Source organism: Oncorhynchus nerka, linkage group LG12 (genome assembly GCF_034236695.1).
Source record: "Oncorhynchus nerka isolate Pitt River linkage group LG12, Oner_Uvic_2.0, whole genome shotgun sequence".
Classification (NCBI taxonomy): Eukaryota; Metazoa; Chordata; class Actinopteri; order Salmoniformes; family Salmonidae; genus Oncorhynchus; species Oncorhynchus nerka.
The window spans coordinates 45,605,138-45,621,338 of NC_088407.1; the positions used below are offsets into that span (position 1 = coordinate 45,605,138).

A 16,201-nucleotide genomic window follows, 5' to 3' on the forward strand; every position below is an offset into this window, starting at 1 on the left:
GGGAGGAAGCCTCTATATAAGGGGAACCTGTGGATATAAATAGTGCAGATAAATGCAATTGTCATTATCTGGCATTCCTGCTTTCATGAACAGCTTTACCATACAGGCCATTCCCCTAGGTGAATTAACTCCATTAACCACTTAACCTCTTGCTCCTACCTGACACGCAGGCGTCCCATCTAGACATCTGGAAATGCAAATGCGCTACGCTAAATGCTAATAGTACTAGTTAAAACTCAAACGTTCATTAAAATACACATGCAGGGTAGTGAATTAAAGCTACACTCGTTGTGAATCCAGGCAACAAGTCAGATTTTTAAAATGCTTTTCGGCGAAAGCATGAGAAGCTATTATCTGATAGCATGTAACACCCCAAAAGACCCGCAGGGGACGTAAACAAAATAATTATCATAGTCGGCGCTACACTAAACGCACCAATAAAATATAAAACATTCATTACCTTTGACCATCTTCTTTGTTGGCACTCCTAGATGTCCCATAAACATCACTATTGGGTCTTTTTTTCCGTTTAAATCGGTCCATATATAGCCTAGATATCAATCTATGAAGACTGTAATCAAGGAAAAAAACATAGTTTTATAACGCGACGTCATTTTTTTTAATTAAAAAAGTTGACGATAAACTTTCACAAAACACTTCGAAATACTTTTGTAATGCAACTTTAGGTATTAGTAAACGTTAATAAGCGATCAAATTGATCACGAGGCGAAGTAAATTCTATAGCTGTACGTCTGGAAATAATGTCCGGGTAAATCTCAACCAAAATATCCGGTCGGAGACCGGAAGAAAGGCAATGCCTTGCGTCTTTTTGACCCAAGAAACAAAAGGTAGGCAAATGACAAGACTGTTGACATCATGTGGAAGCTGTAGATATTGCAACCTCAGCCCCATTAAATGTGGTTCACCTTTATCAATGGGTTCAAGTCCCGCATGGATATATTTTTCCATTTTCAGTGATCAGATTTTCCTGCACATATTAAGGTAAAATAAGTGTTCATTCAGTATTGTTGTAATTGTCATTATTACGAATACATGTTTAAAAATTGTCCGTTTAATCGGTATCAGCTTTTTTTTTGGTCCTCCAATAATCGGTATCGGCGGTGATAAATCATAATCGGTCGACCTCTACTCTGTACATCGATGTAGATATTCCATAAAAAATCTGCCGTTGCCAGCTACAATAGTCATTTACAACATTAACAATGTCTACACTGTATTTCTGATCAATTTGATGTTATTTTAATGGACAAAAAATTTGCTTTTCTTTCTAAAACAAGGACATTTCTAAGTGACCCCAAACTTTTGAACGGTAGTGTACATAACATGAGCAAGTCTACTTCTGGTAAGCTTCCCAGTAAAAGCATTAAAAACAGTCAAGCAACCCAGAAAAGTGCTGAAAGTAGCCCATATTAACATATGTGGACTAAGAAACAAGGTTCATTAAGTCAATAATTTACTTGTACCATGTGACATTCATATTCTGACTATCCCTGAAACTCACTTAGACATTACCTTTGATGATGCAGTGGGAGCAATACATGGTTATAACATCCACCGAAAATACAGAAATGCCAATGGGGTGGTATTCTGAACCACATTCCTGCTAACTTTTTATGGCTGCAGGGGCAGTATTGAGTAGCTTGGATAAAAGCTGCCCATATCAAACGGCCTGCTCCTCAGTCATAGTTGCTAATATTTGCTTATTATTAGTAGTATTGGATAGAAAACACTCTGAAGTTTCTAAAACTGTTTGAAATATGTCTGTGAGTACAACAGAACTCATATAGCAGGGAAAACCTGAGAATTTCACTTCCTGTTTTTTGTGGCAGATTTTCAACCAAGGTCTCATTGAAATTACAGCGAGATGTGGATGGGTTTTCACTTCCTACGCCTTCCACTATATGTCAGCAGTCAATAGAACTTTGTCTGATGACTCTAATGTGAATGGGGGTCGATTGACACAGGAAATAGTCACCACAGCCATGAGTGGACTATGCTTTCACCAGGCGCATTCACAGGGGGAAGGACTTGCGTTCCACTGCTCATCTAAACTAATTCTAATTCTCCGGTTGGAACGTTATTCAAGATATATGTAAACAACATTCTAAAGATTGGTTCAGTACATCGTTTGACATGTTTCTACAGACTGTTACGGAACTTTTGGACATTTCGTCACGTTATAGTGGACCCGCTTTGTGACTTTGGAATTGTTTACCAAACGTGCTAACCAAAGTAGCTAACATAAATAACGGACATTTTCGAACAAATCAAGCATTTATTGTGGACCTGGGATTTCTAGAACTGCATTCTGATGAAGTTCATCAAAGGTAAGGAAACATGTATCATGTATTTTTTGGTTTCTGTTGACTCCAACATGGAGGCTAATTTGGCTACTGTTCTGAGCGCCGTCTGAGATTATTGCATGGGTTGCTTTTTCCGTAAACTTTTTTTGAAATCTTTGACAAAGCGGTTGCATTAAGGAGAGGTATATCTATAATTCCATGTGTATAACTTGTATTATCATCTACATTTATGATGAGTATTTCTGTTGAAACAATGTGGCTATGCAAAATCACTTGATGTTTTTGGAACTAGTGAATCTAACGCGCTAATGTAAACTCCAATTTTTGTATATAAATATGAACTTTATCAAACAAAACATGCATGTATTGTGTAACATGAAGTCCTATGAGTGTCATCTGATGAAGATAATTCAAGATTAGTGATTAGTTTTATTTATGCTTTTTGTGAATGCTATATTTTGCTGGAAAATGGCTGTGCTTATTTGGTGGAGACCTAACATAATCGTTTGTAGTGCTTTCGCTGAAAAGCCTATTTGAAATCGAACACTTCGGTGGGATTAACAACGAGAATTGCTTTAACATGATATGTTTTAGGAATTGTAATTATGAGATTTCTGTGGTTCAAATTTGGCGCACTCTATTTTCACTGGTAGTTGTCATATCAATCCCGATATCGGGATTGCAGTCATTACAGGTTTTAAGCTTAGAGAGGATCTCATAACTTAAGGATCTGACCCTTTTTTATATTTTCAACCAAAATGACATACCCAAATCTAACTGCCTGTTGCTCAGGACCTGAAGCAAGGATATGCGTATTCTTGATAGCATTTAAGAATGATGGAGGCCACTGTGTTCTTGGGGACCTTCAATACTGCAGAAATGTTTTGGTACTCTTCCCCAGATCTGTGCCTCGATACAATCCTGTCATGGAGCTATACGGCCAATTCCTTTGACATCATGGCTTGGTTCTTGCTCTGACGTGCACTGTCAACTGTGGGACCTTATATAGACAGGTGTGTGCCTTTCCAAATCATGTCCATTTAGTTGAATATACCACAGGTGGACTCCAATCAAGTTGTAGAAACATCTCAAGGATGATCATTGGAAACAGGATTCAACTGAGCTCAATTTTTAGTCTCATAGCAAAGGGTCTGAATACTTACATAAATAATGTATCTGTTTTTATTTTTAATATATTTGAAAAATTTCAAAAAAACAGGTTTTGCTTTGTCATTATGGGGTATTGTGTTTGGATTGACGAGGAAAAGGTTTTATCCATTTTAGAATAAAGGTTGTAACATAACAAATTGTGTAAAAACGGAAGTTGTCTGAATATTTTCCGAATGCACTGTACATGTTATTAATCCAATCAGTTAGATTTTTTTGCACCCATTACTGAAATGGTTGTTCCAGTTTAAATGGCTAAGGTAGTCAGTCACCTTACAATTTTCCTTTCGCTTGTAATCATTCTGATGCAGGTTGCAGGTGAATAATTTCCAATTGTTATAACTCTGGCTGGATTCCAATAGGAATTAAACATCACTCTGGAAGCTAAGATAATGCGACTTGCCGGTAGGGTTGAAAAATTCTGTTAACTATCCTAGGTTTTCCAGACATTCCTGTACTCAGAGTGGATTTCTGCGAATTTAGGGAAAGTTACTGGAGTTTTGCAACCCTGTTTGCAGGCCTGATGTAGGGTGTAAACCAAGAGATTCAGGCCACTGTATTAAAGTAAAACTAGGCATTATTGTTAAATCAATTACAGTAACAGTATTGGACACTGTAAAATACGATACTGTAACATACTGTTCCTTTTTTACAGTAACTTACTGGTAACTGGCTGCCAGTAAGTTACTGTAAAAAAAATGTTTTTTTTAACAGTGTATTTCACCTGTAAGTTACTGTATTTTTTTATATTACCGTGAATTCAAAAGAAACGGTTTATAGTGAGAATATGTACAGTTGAAGTCGGAGGTTTACATACACTTAGGTTGGAGTCATTAAAACTAGTTTTTCAACCACTCCACAAATTTCTTGTTAACAAACAATAGTTTTGGCAAGTCGGTTAGGACATCTACTTTGTGCAGGACACAAGTCATTTTCCCAACAATTGTTTACAGACAGATTATTTCACTTGTAATTCACTGTATCACAATTCCAGTGGGTCAGAAGTTTACATACACTAAGTTGACTTGGAAAATTCCAGAAAATGATGTCATGGCTTTAGAAGCTTCTCTACGGCTAATTGACATAATTTGAGTCTATTGGAGGTGTACCTGTGGATTTATTTCAAGGCCTACCTTCAAACTGAGTGCCTCTTTGCTTGACATCATGGGAAAATCAAATGAAATCAGCCAAGAACTCAGAAAAAAATTGGTTCATCCTTGGGAGCAATTTCCAAATGCCTGAAGGTACCAACTTCACCTGTACACACAATAGTATGCAATCATAAACACCATGAGACCACGCAGCCGTCATACCGCTCAGGAAGGAGACGCTTTCTGTCTCCTAGAGACACTTTGGTGCGAAAAGTGCAAATCAATCCCAAAACTACAGCAAAGGACCTTGTGAAGATGCTGGAGGAAACAGGTTCAAAAGTATCTATATCCACAGTAAAACGAGTCCTATATGTGCATAACCTGAAAGGCCGCTCAGCAAGGAAGAAGTCACTGCTCCAAAACTGCCATAAAAAAAAGCCAGACTACGGTTTACAGCTGCACATGGGGACAAAGATCGTACTTTTTGGTGAAATGTCCTCTGGTCTGATGAAACAAAAATAGAACTGTTTGGCCATAATGACCATCGTTATGTTTGGAGGAAAAAAGGGGAGGCTTGCAAGCCGAAGAACAACATTCCAACCGGTATAAAATACAGTATATACATAAAACGAGTAATGTTAGATAGGTAAACATTATTAAAATGGCATTATTTAAAGTGGCATTGTATAAAGTGACTAGTGATCCATTTATTAAAGTGGCCAGTGATTGGGTGTCAATGTAGGCAGCAGCCTCTCACAAGCTGTTTTTCAGTCTCTCGGCTTTGATGCACTTGTACTGTACTCGCCTTCTGGATGGTAGTGGTGTAAACAGGCAGTTGCTCGGGTGGTTGTTGTCCTTGATTATCTTTTTGGCCTTCCTGTGACATCGGGTGCTAAGCTCGTAATTTTACAATTGTATTCGTATTTACAGATGGCATACAAGTTTGTTATTAAGGCACATGAAAGATGGCATTTCAGAAGACAAAATATGCATTTTGATTAAAAAAAGGTTATGTTCAAATGGCTCTCCTGTGAAGTGGGTGGGGAGCATTAACCTGTTTGGAATAGGGGCAGCATTTTCACGTTTGAATGAAAAGCGTGCCCAGAGTAAAATGCCTGCTACTCAGTCCCAGTTGCTAATATATGCATATTATTAGTAGATTTTGATAGAAAACACTCTGAAGTTTCTAGAACTGTTTGAATGATGTATGTGAGTATAACAGAATGCATATGGCAGGCAAAAACCTGAGAAAAAATCCAACCAGGAAGTGGGAAATCTTAGGTTTGCAGTTTTTCAACTCTTGGCCTATCGAATATACAGTGAAATTGCACTTCCTAAGGCTTCCACTAGATGTCAACAGTCTTTAGAACCTTGTTTGATGCTACTACTGTGAAGGGGGGGGGGGCTCTTTGAGTCAGTGGTCTGTCAGAGTGCCACGAGCTGACCACGCTCGTTCATGTGATAGTTAGCTTGAGTTCCATTGCATTTCTGAAGAAAGGAATTCTCCGGTTGGAACATTATTGAAGATTTATGATAAAAACATCCTAAAGATTGATTCTATACTTCATTTGACATGTTTCTATGGACTGTAACGGAACTTTTTGACTTTTTGTCTGAACCAAGCGATCGCGCATTGAGCATTTGGATTACTGGGCTAAATGCTGGAGATTAACTTTATCGAACAAATCATACATTTATTGTGGAACTGGGGTTCCTGGGAGTGCATTCTGATGAAGATCATCAAAGGTAAGTGAATATTTATAATGCTATTTCTGACTTCTGTTGACTCCAACATGGCGGATATCTGTATGGCTTGATTTGTTGTCTGAGCGCCGTACTCAGATTATTGCATGATTTGCTTTTTCCGTAAACTTTTTTTGAATTCTGACACAGCGGTTGCATTAACATCAACCAGCCCCAGAATTTCCACTTCCTGTTTGGAAGTTTGCCTGCCATATGAGTTCTGTTATACTCACAGACATCATTCAAACAGTTTTAGAAACTTCAGAGTGTTGTCTATCCAATAGTAATAATAATATGCATATATTAGCAACTGGGACAGAGTAGGAGGCAGTTCACTATGGGCACGCAATTCATCCAAAGTGAAAATGCTGCCCCCGTCCCTAAAAAGTTAAGGAGAAGTATTTTTCAAATTCTGTGAATAACACTTGTATCTTATATTAAAGTTTATGATGACTATTTCTGTAAATTCATGTGGCTCTCTGCAAAATCACCGGATGTGTTGGAAGCAAAACATTACTGAACGTAACGAGCCAATGTAAAATGAGATTTTTGGATATAAATATGCACTTTATCGAACAAAACATACATGAAGTCCTATGAGTGTCATCTGATCAAAGGTTAGTGATTCATTTTATCTCTATTTCTGCTTTTTGTCACTCCTCTCTTTGGTTGGAAAATGGATGTGCGTGTTTTTGTGACTAGGCTCTGACCTAACATAATCATATGTTGTGCTTTCGCTGGAAAGCCTTTTTGAAATCGGACACGATGGGTAGATTAACAAGAAGTTTATCTTTCATTTGGTGTATTGCACTTGTTAATGTATGAAAGTTACATATTTCAACAAAAAAAATGAATTTCGCGTGCTGCCTTTTCAGCGGAATGTTGTCGAGGGGTTCCTCTAGCCATAATTAAGCTAGGGAGACAGCCAACCTAACTTATGCATTGAATTACCGCTACTACATGTGCTTAAGAGAACCCAATATATTATTCAGTCTCATATCTAGGCAGGGTGCAGAAACAAAGGGAAGTGCTCTCAGCAGAAAAGGAAAATTAACTTCTAATAAACTTACATCTAATAAACTTAGATTGGGGTACAAAACACAACAGTGAAAATAAACAGAAACTAAACACACACACGCTTGTTTTTCTAGCCTCGTGGCGACCATTTTTTTCTCCTATTTTTCCTTACCCCTAACCCTAAACCTATCCCTAATTGTAACCCTTACCCTAACTCCTAATTTTAAAATAGCCTTTGTCCTCATGGGGATGTGGGAAATGTCCCTACAAGGATAGAAGAACAAGACCACACGCACACACACACACACACACACACACACACACACACACACACACACACACACACACACACACACACACACACACACGCCTCCAAAGCCCCTCAATTAGCTCTATTCTCCCCTCTCTACCCAAACATGTAGGTACCCTGGACGTGTGGCTGAGGGTGAAGAGCATCGCCTCTGTGGACACTAAGGTCTTGAGCCTGATTGGGAACCAGGGTCCTGACTGGAACCAGGCCAACATCATTGTCAACCCCAGCGGACCCTTTCAGGTAAGGCCGTCCACGAGTATGCCTGGACAAAAATGTACCGTATTGACAAAATATTCCAATGACTGCTTTAGATTTCATCGGGATTCTGGAAAAATGTTAATTTTAAAGTTTTCTTGAACTTGAGTTCAAGAAACTTCCACATCACATTGTAGGGGGATGACTACTAATGTAAAAAATGAAATCAAAAACAATTCTGACACAAGGTTTGCTCACACTTTATTTGGATAGTCCGGATTGTCCAAATAAAGTTTTAACCAAGGTTTTTACAGGACGCCGATGATTTATGATGAGAATGCGTAATCTACAGAATGTTCAGTGCTTTTTTGTACAAAATAAAGTCATTTGTAAACAAAAACAAATAGCAAAAATTTGCAAAAATGTAAATATGTTTTACCAAATGCAGTCGTCCTGCCCATACCTGGTCATGAGTAAGCCTGATATTCTTGGTTGGCACGCTATGGAGGTCCACTCGGCTCCACAGGAGCCTCAGTTGCACTTTACTCCCACTCATCCCTATGGAGGTCGGGCATGCTGAAGCGCTGACTCAGTGTGCGGTGTGTGTAGTGTGCAGTGATTACCGCTCAGGGCTCCATCTCATCTCCCCAGGTCCCCTGTTTGTGCTGAGTCAAGTCTATATAGTGTGTGTGTGTGTGTGTGTCTTTGTGTGTGTACGTTCCTGAGTGAGTGAGTGAGTGAGTGAGTGAGTGAGTGAGTGAGTGAGTGAGTGAGTGAGTGAGTGAGTGAGTGAGTGAGTGAGTGAGTGAGTGAGTGAGTGAGTGAGTGAGTGAGTGAGTGAGTGGGTGAGTGGGTGTGCATGCATGTGTGTGTTTGTGTGTGTATATGCGTGTGTGTGTGCATGTGTGTGTGTGTGTGTACATCTGTGTCTTATCTGGGTCATTGTAAGAGTTTGGATATACGGCTCTTATGTATGTGTATATGCCTGTATTTGAATTTACAGTAGAGGAACATGCACATATTGGTTTGCCAGTCAGCAACCTGCTATTTGGAATATCGCATAATACAAACAAAGTAGTCATTCCTTACGCAAGGCAATCAAACAGGCAAAACGTCAGTATAGAGATAAAGTTAAGTAACAATTCACAGGCTCAGACACGAGACGTATGTGGCAGGGTCTACAGAGAATCACGGACTACAAAATAAATACTAGCCATGTCGCGGACAAAGACATCTTGCTTCCGTACACGCTAAACACCTTCTCTGCCCACTTTGAGGATAACACAGTGCTAACAACGCTGCCCGCTACCAAGGACTGTGGGCTCTCATTCTCCGTGGCCAACATAAGACATTTAAACGTGTTAACCCTAGCAAGGCTGCGGGCCCAGGTGGCATCCCTAGCTGCGTCCTCAGAGCATGTGCAGACCAGCTGGCCGGTGTGTTTACAGACATATTCAGTCTCTCCCTATCCCAGTCTGCTGTCCCCACCATTGTTCCTGTACCCAAGAATAGAAAGGTAACTGAACTAAATGACTATCGCCCCGTAGCATTCACCTCTGTCATCATGAAGTACTTTGAGAGACCAGTCAAGGATCACATCACCTCCATCTTACCTGTCACCCTAGACCCACTTCAATTTGCTTACCGCCCCAATATGTCTACAGACGATGCAATCGGTATCACACTACACACTGCCCTATCCCATCTGGACAAGAGGAATACCTATGTAAGAATGCTGTTCATTGAGTATAGCTCAGCATTCAACACTATAGTGCCCTCCAAGTTCATTTACATTTACATTACATTTAAGTCATTTAGCAGACGCTCTTATCCAGAGCGACTTACAAATTGGTGCATTCACCTTATGACATCCAGTGGAACAGCCACTTTACAATAGTGCATCTAAATCTTTTAAGGGGGGGGGGGGGGTGAGAAGGATTACTTTATCCTATCCTAGGTATTCCTTAAAGAGGTGGGGTTTCAGGTGTCTCCGGAAGGTGGTGATTGACTCCGCTGTCCTGGCGTCGTGAGGGAGTTTGTTCCACCATTGGGGGGCCAGAGCAGCGAACAGTTTTGACTGGGCTGAGCGGGAACTGTACTTCCTCAGTGGTAGGGAGGCGAGCAGGCCAGAGGTGGATGAACGCAGTGCCCTTGTTTGGGTGTAGGGCCTGATCAGAGCCTGGAGGTACTGAGGTGCCGTTCCCCTCACAGCTCCGTAGGCAAGCACCATGGTCTTGTAGCGGATGCGAGCTTCAACTGGAAGCCAGTGGAGAGAGCGGAGGAGCGGGGTGACGTGAGAGAACTTGGGAAGGTTGAACACCAGACGGGCTGCGGCGTTCTGGATGAGTTGTAGGGGTTTAATGGCACAGGCAGGGAGCCCAGCCAACAGCGAGTTGCAGTAATCCAGACGGGAGATGACAAGTTCCTGGATTAGGACCTGCGCCGCTTCCTGTGTGAGGCAGGGTCGTACTCTGCGGATGTTGTAGAGCATGAACCTACAGGAACGGGCCACCGCCTTGATGTTAGTTGAGAACGACAGGGTGTTGTCCAGGATCACGCCAAGGTTCTTAGCGCTCTGGGAGGAGGACACAGTGGAGTTGTCAACCGTGATGGCGAGATCATGGAACGGGCAGTCCTTCCCGGGAGGAAGAGCAGCTCCGTCTTGCCGAGGTTCAGCTTGAGGTGGTGATCCGTCATCCACACTGATATGTCTGCCAGACATGCAGAGATGCGATTCGCCACCTGGTCATCAGAAGGGGGAAAGGAGAAGATTAATTGTGTGTCGTCTGCTTAGCAATGATAGGAGAGACCATGTGAGGTTATGACAGAGCCAAGTGACTTGGTGTATAGCGAGAATAGGAGAGGGGCCTAGAAGAACAGAGCCCTGGGGGACACCAGTGGTGAGAGCACGTGGTGAGGAGACGGATTCTCGCCACGCCACCTGGTAGGAGCGACCTGTCAGGTAGGACGCAATCCAAGCGTGGGCCGCGCCGGAGATGCCCAACTCGGAGAGGGTGGAGAGGAGGATCTGATGGTTCACAGTATCGAAGGCAGCCGATAGGTCTAGAAGGATGAGAGCAGAGGAGAGAGAGTTAGCTTTAGCAGTGCGGAGCGCCTCCGTGATACAGAGAAGAGCAGTCTCAGTTGAATGACTAGTCTTGAAACCTGACTAATTTGGATCAAGAAGGTCATTCTGAGAGAGATAGCGGGAGAGCTGGCCAAGGACGGCACGTTCAAGAGTTTTGGAGAGAAAAGAAAGAAGGGATACTGGTCTGTAGTTGTTGACATCGGAGGGATCGAGTGTAGGTTTTTTCAGAAGGGGTGCAACTCTCGCTCTCTTGAAGACGGAAGGGACGTAGCCAGCGGTCAGGGATGAGTTGATGTAAGGGAGGTAAGGGAGAAGGTCTCCGGAAATGGTCTGGAGAAGAGAGGAGGGGATAGGGTCAAGCGGGCAGGTTGTTGGGCGGCCGGCCGTCACAAGACGCGAGATTTCATCTGGAGAGAGAGGGGAGAAAGAGGTCAGAGCACAGGGTAGGGCAGTGTGAGCAGAACCAGCGGTGTCGTTTGACTTAGCAAACGAGGATCGGATGTCGTCGACCTTCTTTTCAAAATGGTTGACGAAGTCATCTGCAGAGAGGGAGGGGGGGGAGGAGGATTCAGGAGGGAGGAGAAGGTGGCAAAGAGCTTCCTAGGGTTAGAGGCAGATGCTTGGAATTTAGAGTGGTAGAAAGTGGCTTTAGCAGCAGAGACAGAAGAGGAAAATGTAGAGAGGAGGGAGTGAAAGGATGCCAGGTCCGCAGGGAGGCGAGTTTTCCTCCATTTCCGCTCGGCTGCCCGGAGCCCTGTTCTGTGAGCTCGCAATGAGTCGTCGAGCCACGGAGCGGGAGGGGAGGACCGAGCCGGCCTGGAGGATAGGGGACATAGAGAGTCAAAGGATGCAGAAAGGGAGGAGAGGAGGGTTGAGGAGGCAGAATCAGGAGATAGGTTGGAGAAGATTTGAGCAGAGGGAAGAGATGATAGGATGGAAGAGGAGAGAGTAGCGTGGGAGAGAGAGCGAAGGTTGGGACGGCGCGATACCATCCGAGTAGGGGCAGTGTGGGAAGTGTTGGATGAGAGCGAGAGGGAAAAGGATACAAGGTAGTGGTCGGAGACTTGGAGGGGAGTTGCAATGAGGTTAGTGGAAGAACAGCATCTAGTAAAGATGAGGTCGAGCGTATTGCCTGCCTTGTGAGTAGGGGGGGAAGGTGAGAGGGAGAGGTCAAAAGAGGAGAGGAGTGGAAAGAAGGAGGCAGAGAGGAATGAGTCAAAGGTAGACGTGGGGAGGTTAAAGTCGCCCAGAACTGTGAGAGGTGAGCCGTCCTCAGGAAAGGAGCTTATCAAGGCATCAAGCTCATTGATGAACTCTCCGAGGGAACCTGGAGGGCGATAAATGATAAGGATGTTAAGCTTGAAAGGGCTGGTAACTGTGACAGCATGGAATTCAAAGGAGGCGATAGACAGATGGGTAAGGGGAGAAAGAGAGAATGACCACTTGGGAGAGATGAGGATCCCGGTGCCACCACCCCGCTGACCAGAAGCTCTCGGGGTGTGCGAGAACACGTGGGCGGACGAAGAGAGAGCAGTAGGAGTAGCAGTGTTATCTGTGGTGATCCATGTTTCCGTCAGTGCCAAGAAGTCGAGGGACTGGAGGGAGGCATAGGCTGAGATGAACTCTGCCTTGTTGGCCGCAGATCGGCAGTTCCAGAGGCTACCGGAGACCTGGAACTCCACGTGGGTCGTGCGCGCTGGGACCACCAGATTAGGGTGGCCGCGGCCACGCGGTGTGGAGCGTTTGTATGGTCTGTGCAGAGAGGAGAGAACAGGGATAGACAGACACATAGTTGACAGGCTACAGAAGAGGCTACGCTAATGCAAAGGAGATTGGAATGACAAGTGGACTACACGTCTCGAATGTTCAGAAAGTTGAGCTTACGTAGCAAGAATCTTATTGACTAAAATGATTAAAGTGATACAGTACTGCTGAAGTAGGCTAGCTGGCAGTGGCTGCTTTGTTGACTTTGTAGGCTAGCTGGCAGTGGCTGCGTTGTTGATTCGGGGGCTAGCTGGCTAGCTAGCAGTGTTGATTTACGTTACGTTGCGTTAAAAGAACGACAATAGCTGGCTAGCTAACCTAGAAAATCGCTCTAGACTAGTTCATCTGTAAGCTCGAGGCCCTGCGTCCAAACCCCGCCCTGTGCAACTTGGTCCTGGACTTCCTGAGGGGCCGCCTGTTGAAGGAATTCTAAATTCCTCTGTTTTATTTCCCAATCAAAATTAAACACTCTGTCAATGCATTTAAGGGTTTGTAAGACCCTATATTTTATAAGAATGGAGAGAGCCCCGGTCTTAAAAGTCAGGTAACAGCGTTTAATTCAAGAGAGTACTAAGTTCATACACATTTTGCCACAGGTTAAAAACTGAAAATGACGTCAGCGTTTTCTAAATGTTCAGTCTCTTCTTGACACTGGTAGAAAGGCCCTATAGCTCTCAAGCCTTCCCTCCTCACCTAGAGCCAAGGTCAGCCAGTGTAGATTAGCATTCTAGACAGTCTGGAGATAGTCCGTCCCTGCCATCTGGAGATAGTTCATTCATTTGTACAAAGGAACAGACCGTCATTGTACTAAACTCCTGACTACATCATATTCAATACTGAGAGCAACAGAGAAAATTCATACATGTACAGTAACATAAGTCTTTTAATTCATCCTGATTGAAATGTATACATAATTAGTCATTATAGATAAAAATTCCCTTAACATATCCACCCTTTGATTAAATATTATACATCCAATCACACATGTAGTTATATTATAATATTAAAAAGCCCATTTCTATTTTTATTAGAGATATTTCTTGTCATCAAAACATCACCTAAACCTAAACCCCATACTTGCATTCGCCATAACTGTTTCTCAGGCCTACATCAGAATCATAACTCTTCTTATCCCGATTTTCGTTACAATCTTCGTAAAAAAAACAGTCTAATATTGAGATGGGATACAACCTAGCCTCCCTAAACATCAAAAATGGTCTCATCAAATATAAATTCCCCACAAATAAAAGATCCAGATTCGTCCACTTGTTCTGTAGACATGCATTCAGTCCTCCACGGGTCAGAACCTGGAATCGGCCCATACCGCACCATCTATTGTGTCATCGATTTCTCCAGAGTCCTGGAAATAAGGCCTCGTACACAGGGAATTAGACAACAGCCACATAAAACTAAAACAGTAACACAGGTGAATGTAGTCCATAACACAGTGATCATAACATTTTTCCATTTTCCAAACGTACTATCAAACCCAATTAGTCAGAGAAGTATCCACCCCAGAGTTTTCTGCCAAATCGTGAGCCAGGGTGGTCAAACCAGCTGAGGCTTCGGGCACTGATTCGTCCGGAGCTGTGTTATTTGGGATGTAAGCACAAACATGGTCCTGATAATCACGCATACTTCTCCCTTTTCAGCCATTAACATATCTAATGCAATTCTATTCTGCCAAGCCATCCAGCTGGTTGCTTCAGTCTGTTCTGCAAAACCTTTAATAGCATCTCTGGTATACTTGTTAAAGCGCTATTGATTATCATAAATATAATTAATCCAGTCCACGTTCTTATTGAGAGTAGACCCCGGAAATGCTTAACTCTAATCCTGCTAGGATCTGATTTCTTGCTTTGACTCATCTGGCACCCCCCCTGGAACCACAATGTTATCAATGTATACTTAGTCAATAAGAGACCTGGATGGAATAGCTCTTTTCTCCCATTTGGCTATACTTCATGTCTTGGTGTTGAATGTGTGTGAAAGGCATTACAATGGAGCATAATCCTGTCCAATCTGTCAGTAAAACCTCGCCCTGACATAATTTCCCAAGAGTACTGTACCGGGCCAAACGGTAATAATCTCCTCCGGTCACTGTAAAGGGAGGAACCTGGGGATTTAAATAGTGCAAATGAATACAACTGTCATTATCTGGCATTCCTGCTTTCGTGAACAGCTTTACCATACCGGTCTAAACTCCTCTACCCAGAACCGTACTAGGGTGTCGACCAAGACCTGGTCATATCCATACCACAACCCTAGATCTTCCTTCATTTTCAGTTTAAAGGGTTAGGCGTATCTTTATGCAATTACATCCCTCTCTCCTGATTACAATCAAAAACTCTCACCTTCACTATACTCTACCTTCTTCCATACTGGATGAGTGGATTCATATAGCCCTCTCTCTCCAAATGAGCTATGACCTGTATCCACGATTAATATGGGAACCTGCACCGATATATGCCATAATGGCTCAGAGTCCTAGACTGCCATGTAGTTAGAGACTCCATTTTGATCTACATACAACTCCATTGAGAGATCCTTCCCAACCTCTACTCTAACTTCCTGTCTACCCAGATCTAGGGATCTCTTATGCTTATTTTGGAACAAAAGCCTCATCGTCTAAACCATGGGCCAAATTACCACTCTCCGCATACTCAAGTAGGACGTGCTGTATCAGGAATATGTCACCCACGATAAGACAGCTCAGACAAACAACTTCCATGTGAAGCCCCACCCTTTCCCCGAGAACACATCACTTAGCAAGAGCCAGACACATCTTCACTTCTATGAACAAAAACAGGGGTGACAGGACAGGGAGGGTTACTTCATTCGAGAGATGGCCCCCGGAATTCTGTTAATTCCAGTTCTCCTCTCGAACACTGTTTATTGTTCGTCAGGGTCAGTGTCTCTTAGCCTCCCGCCGTGCGATAGGAATCCGGGTAGCTCCTTCAGCTAGCTGTCACCAGGAGTCCTTGGTATGGTCCCCCCAACAAGCCTCTGGGACTGGATTGAGTGACTTCACCTGTAGTTCACCTGTAATGCATAAAATCCTGGACATACAGGCTTGGTTAACAAACAGTTTCTCATCAAATCAAATCAAATGTATTCATATAGCCCTTCGTACATCAGCTGATATCTCAAAGTGATGTACAGAAACCCAGCCTAAAACCCCAAACAGCAAGCAATGCAGGTGTAGAAGCACGGTGGCTAGCAAAAACTCCCTAGAAAGGCCAAAACCTAGGAAGAAACCTAGAGAGGAACCAGGCTATGTGGGGTGGCCAGTCCTCTTCTGGCTGTGCCGGGTGGAGATTATAACAGAACATGGCCAAGATGTTCAAATGTTCATAAATGACCAGCATGGTCCAATAATAATGAGGCAGAATAGTTGAAACTGGAGCAGCAGCATGGCCAGGTGGACTGGGGACAGCAAGGAGTCATCAGGTCAGGTTGTCCTGAGGCATGGTCCTAGGGCTCAGGTCCTCCGAGAGAG

The 16,201-nt window shown here is 43.1% G+C and overlaps 1 protein-coding gene across 1 annotated transcript in view; it reads left to right on the forward strand.

Annotated features, from left to right (window-relative positions):
* The window catches only part of LOC115138781 (MAM domain-containing glycosylphosphatidylinositol anchor protein 1-like), a 324,659-nt gene that overhangs the window by 294,001 nt on the left and 14,457 nt on the right, over nt 1-16,201 (forward strand). Inside the window, exon 16 of the mRNA XM_065025612.1 lies at nt 7,765-7,895. Coding sequence (XP_064881684.1) covers nt 7,765-7,895 — 131 coding nt within the window. The remainder of the gene's footprint in view (nt 1-7,764; nt 7,896-16,201) is intronic.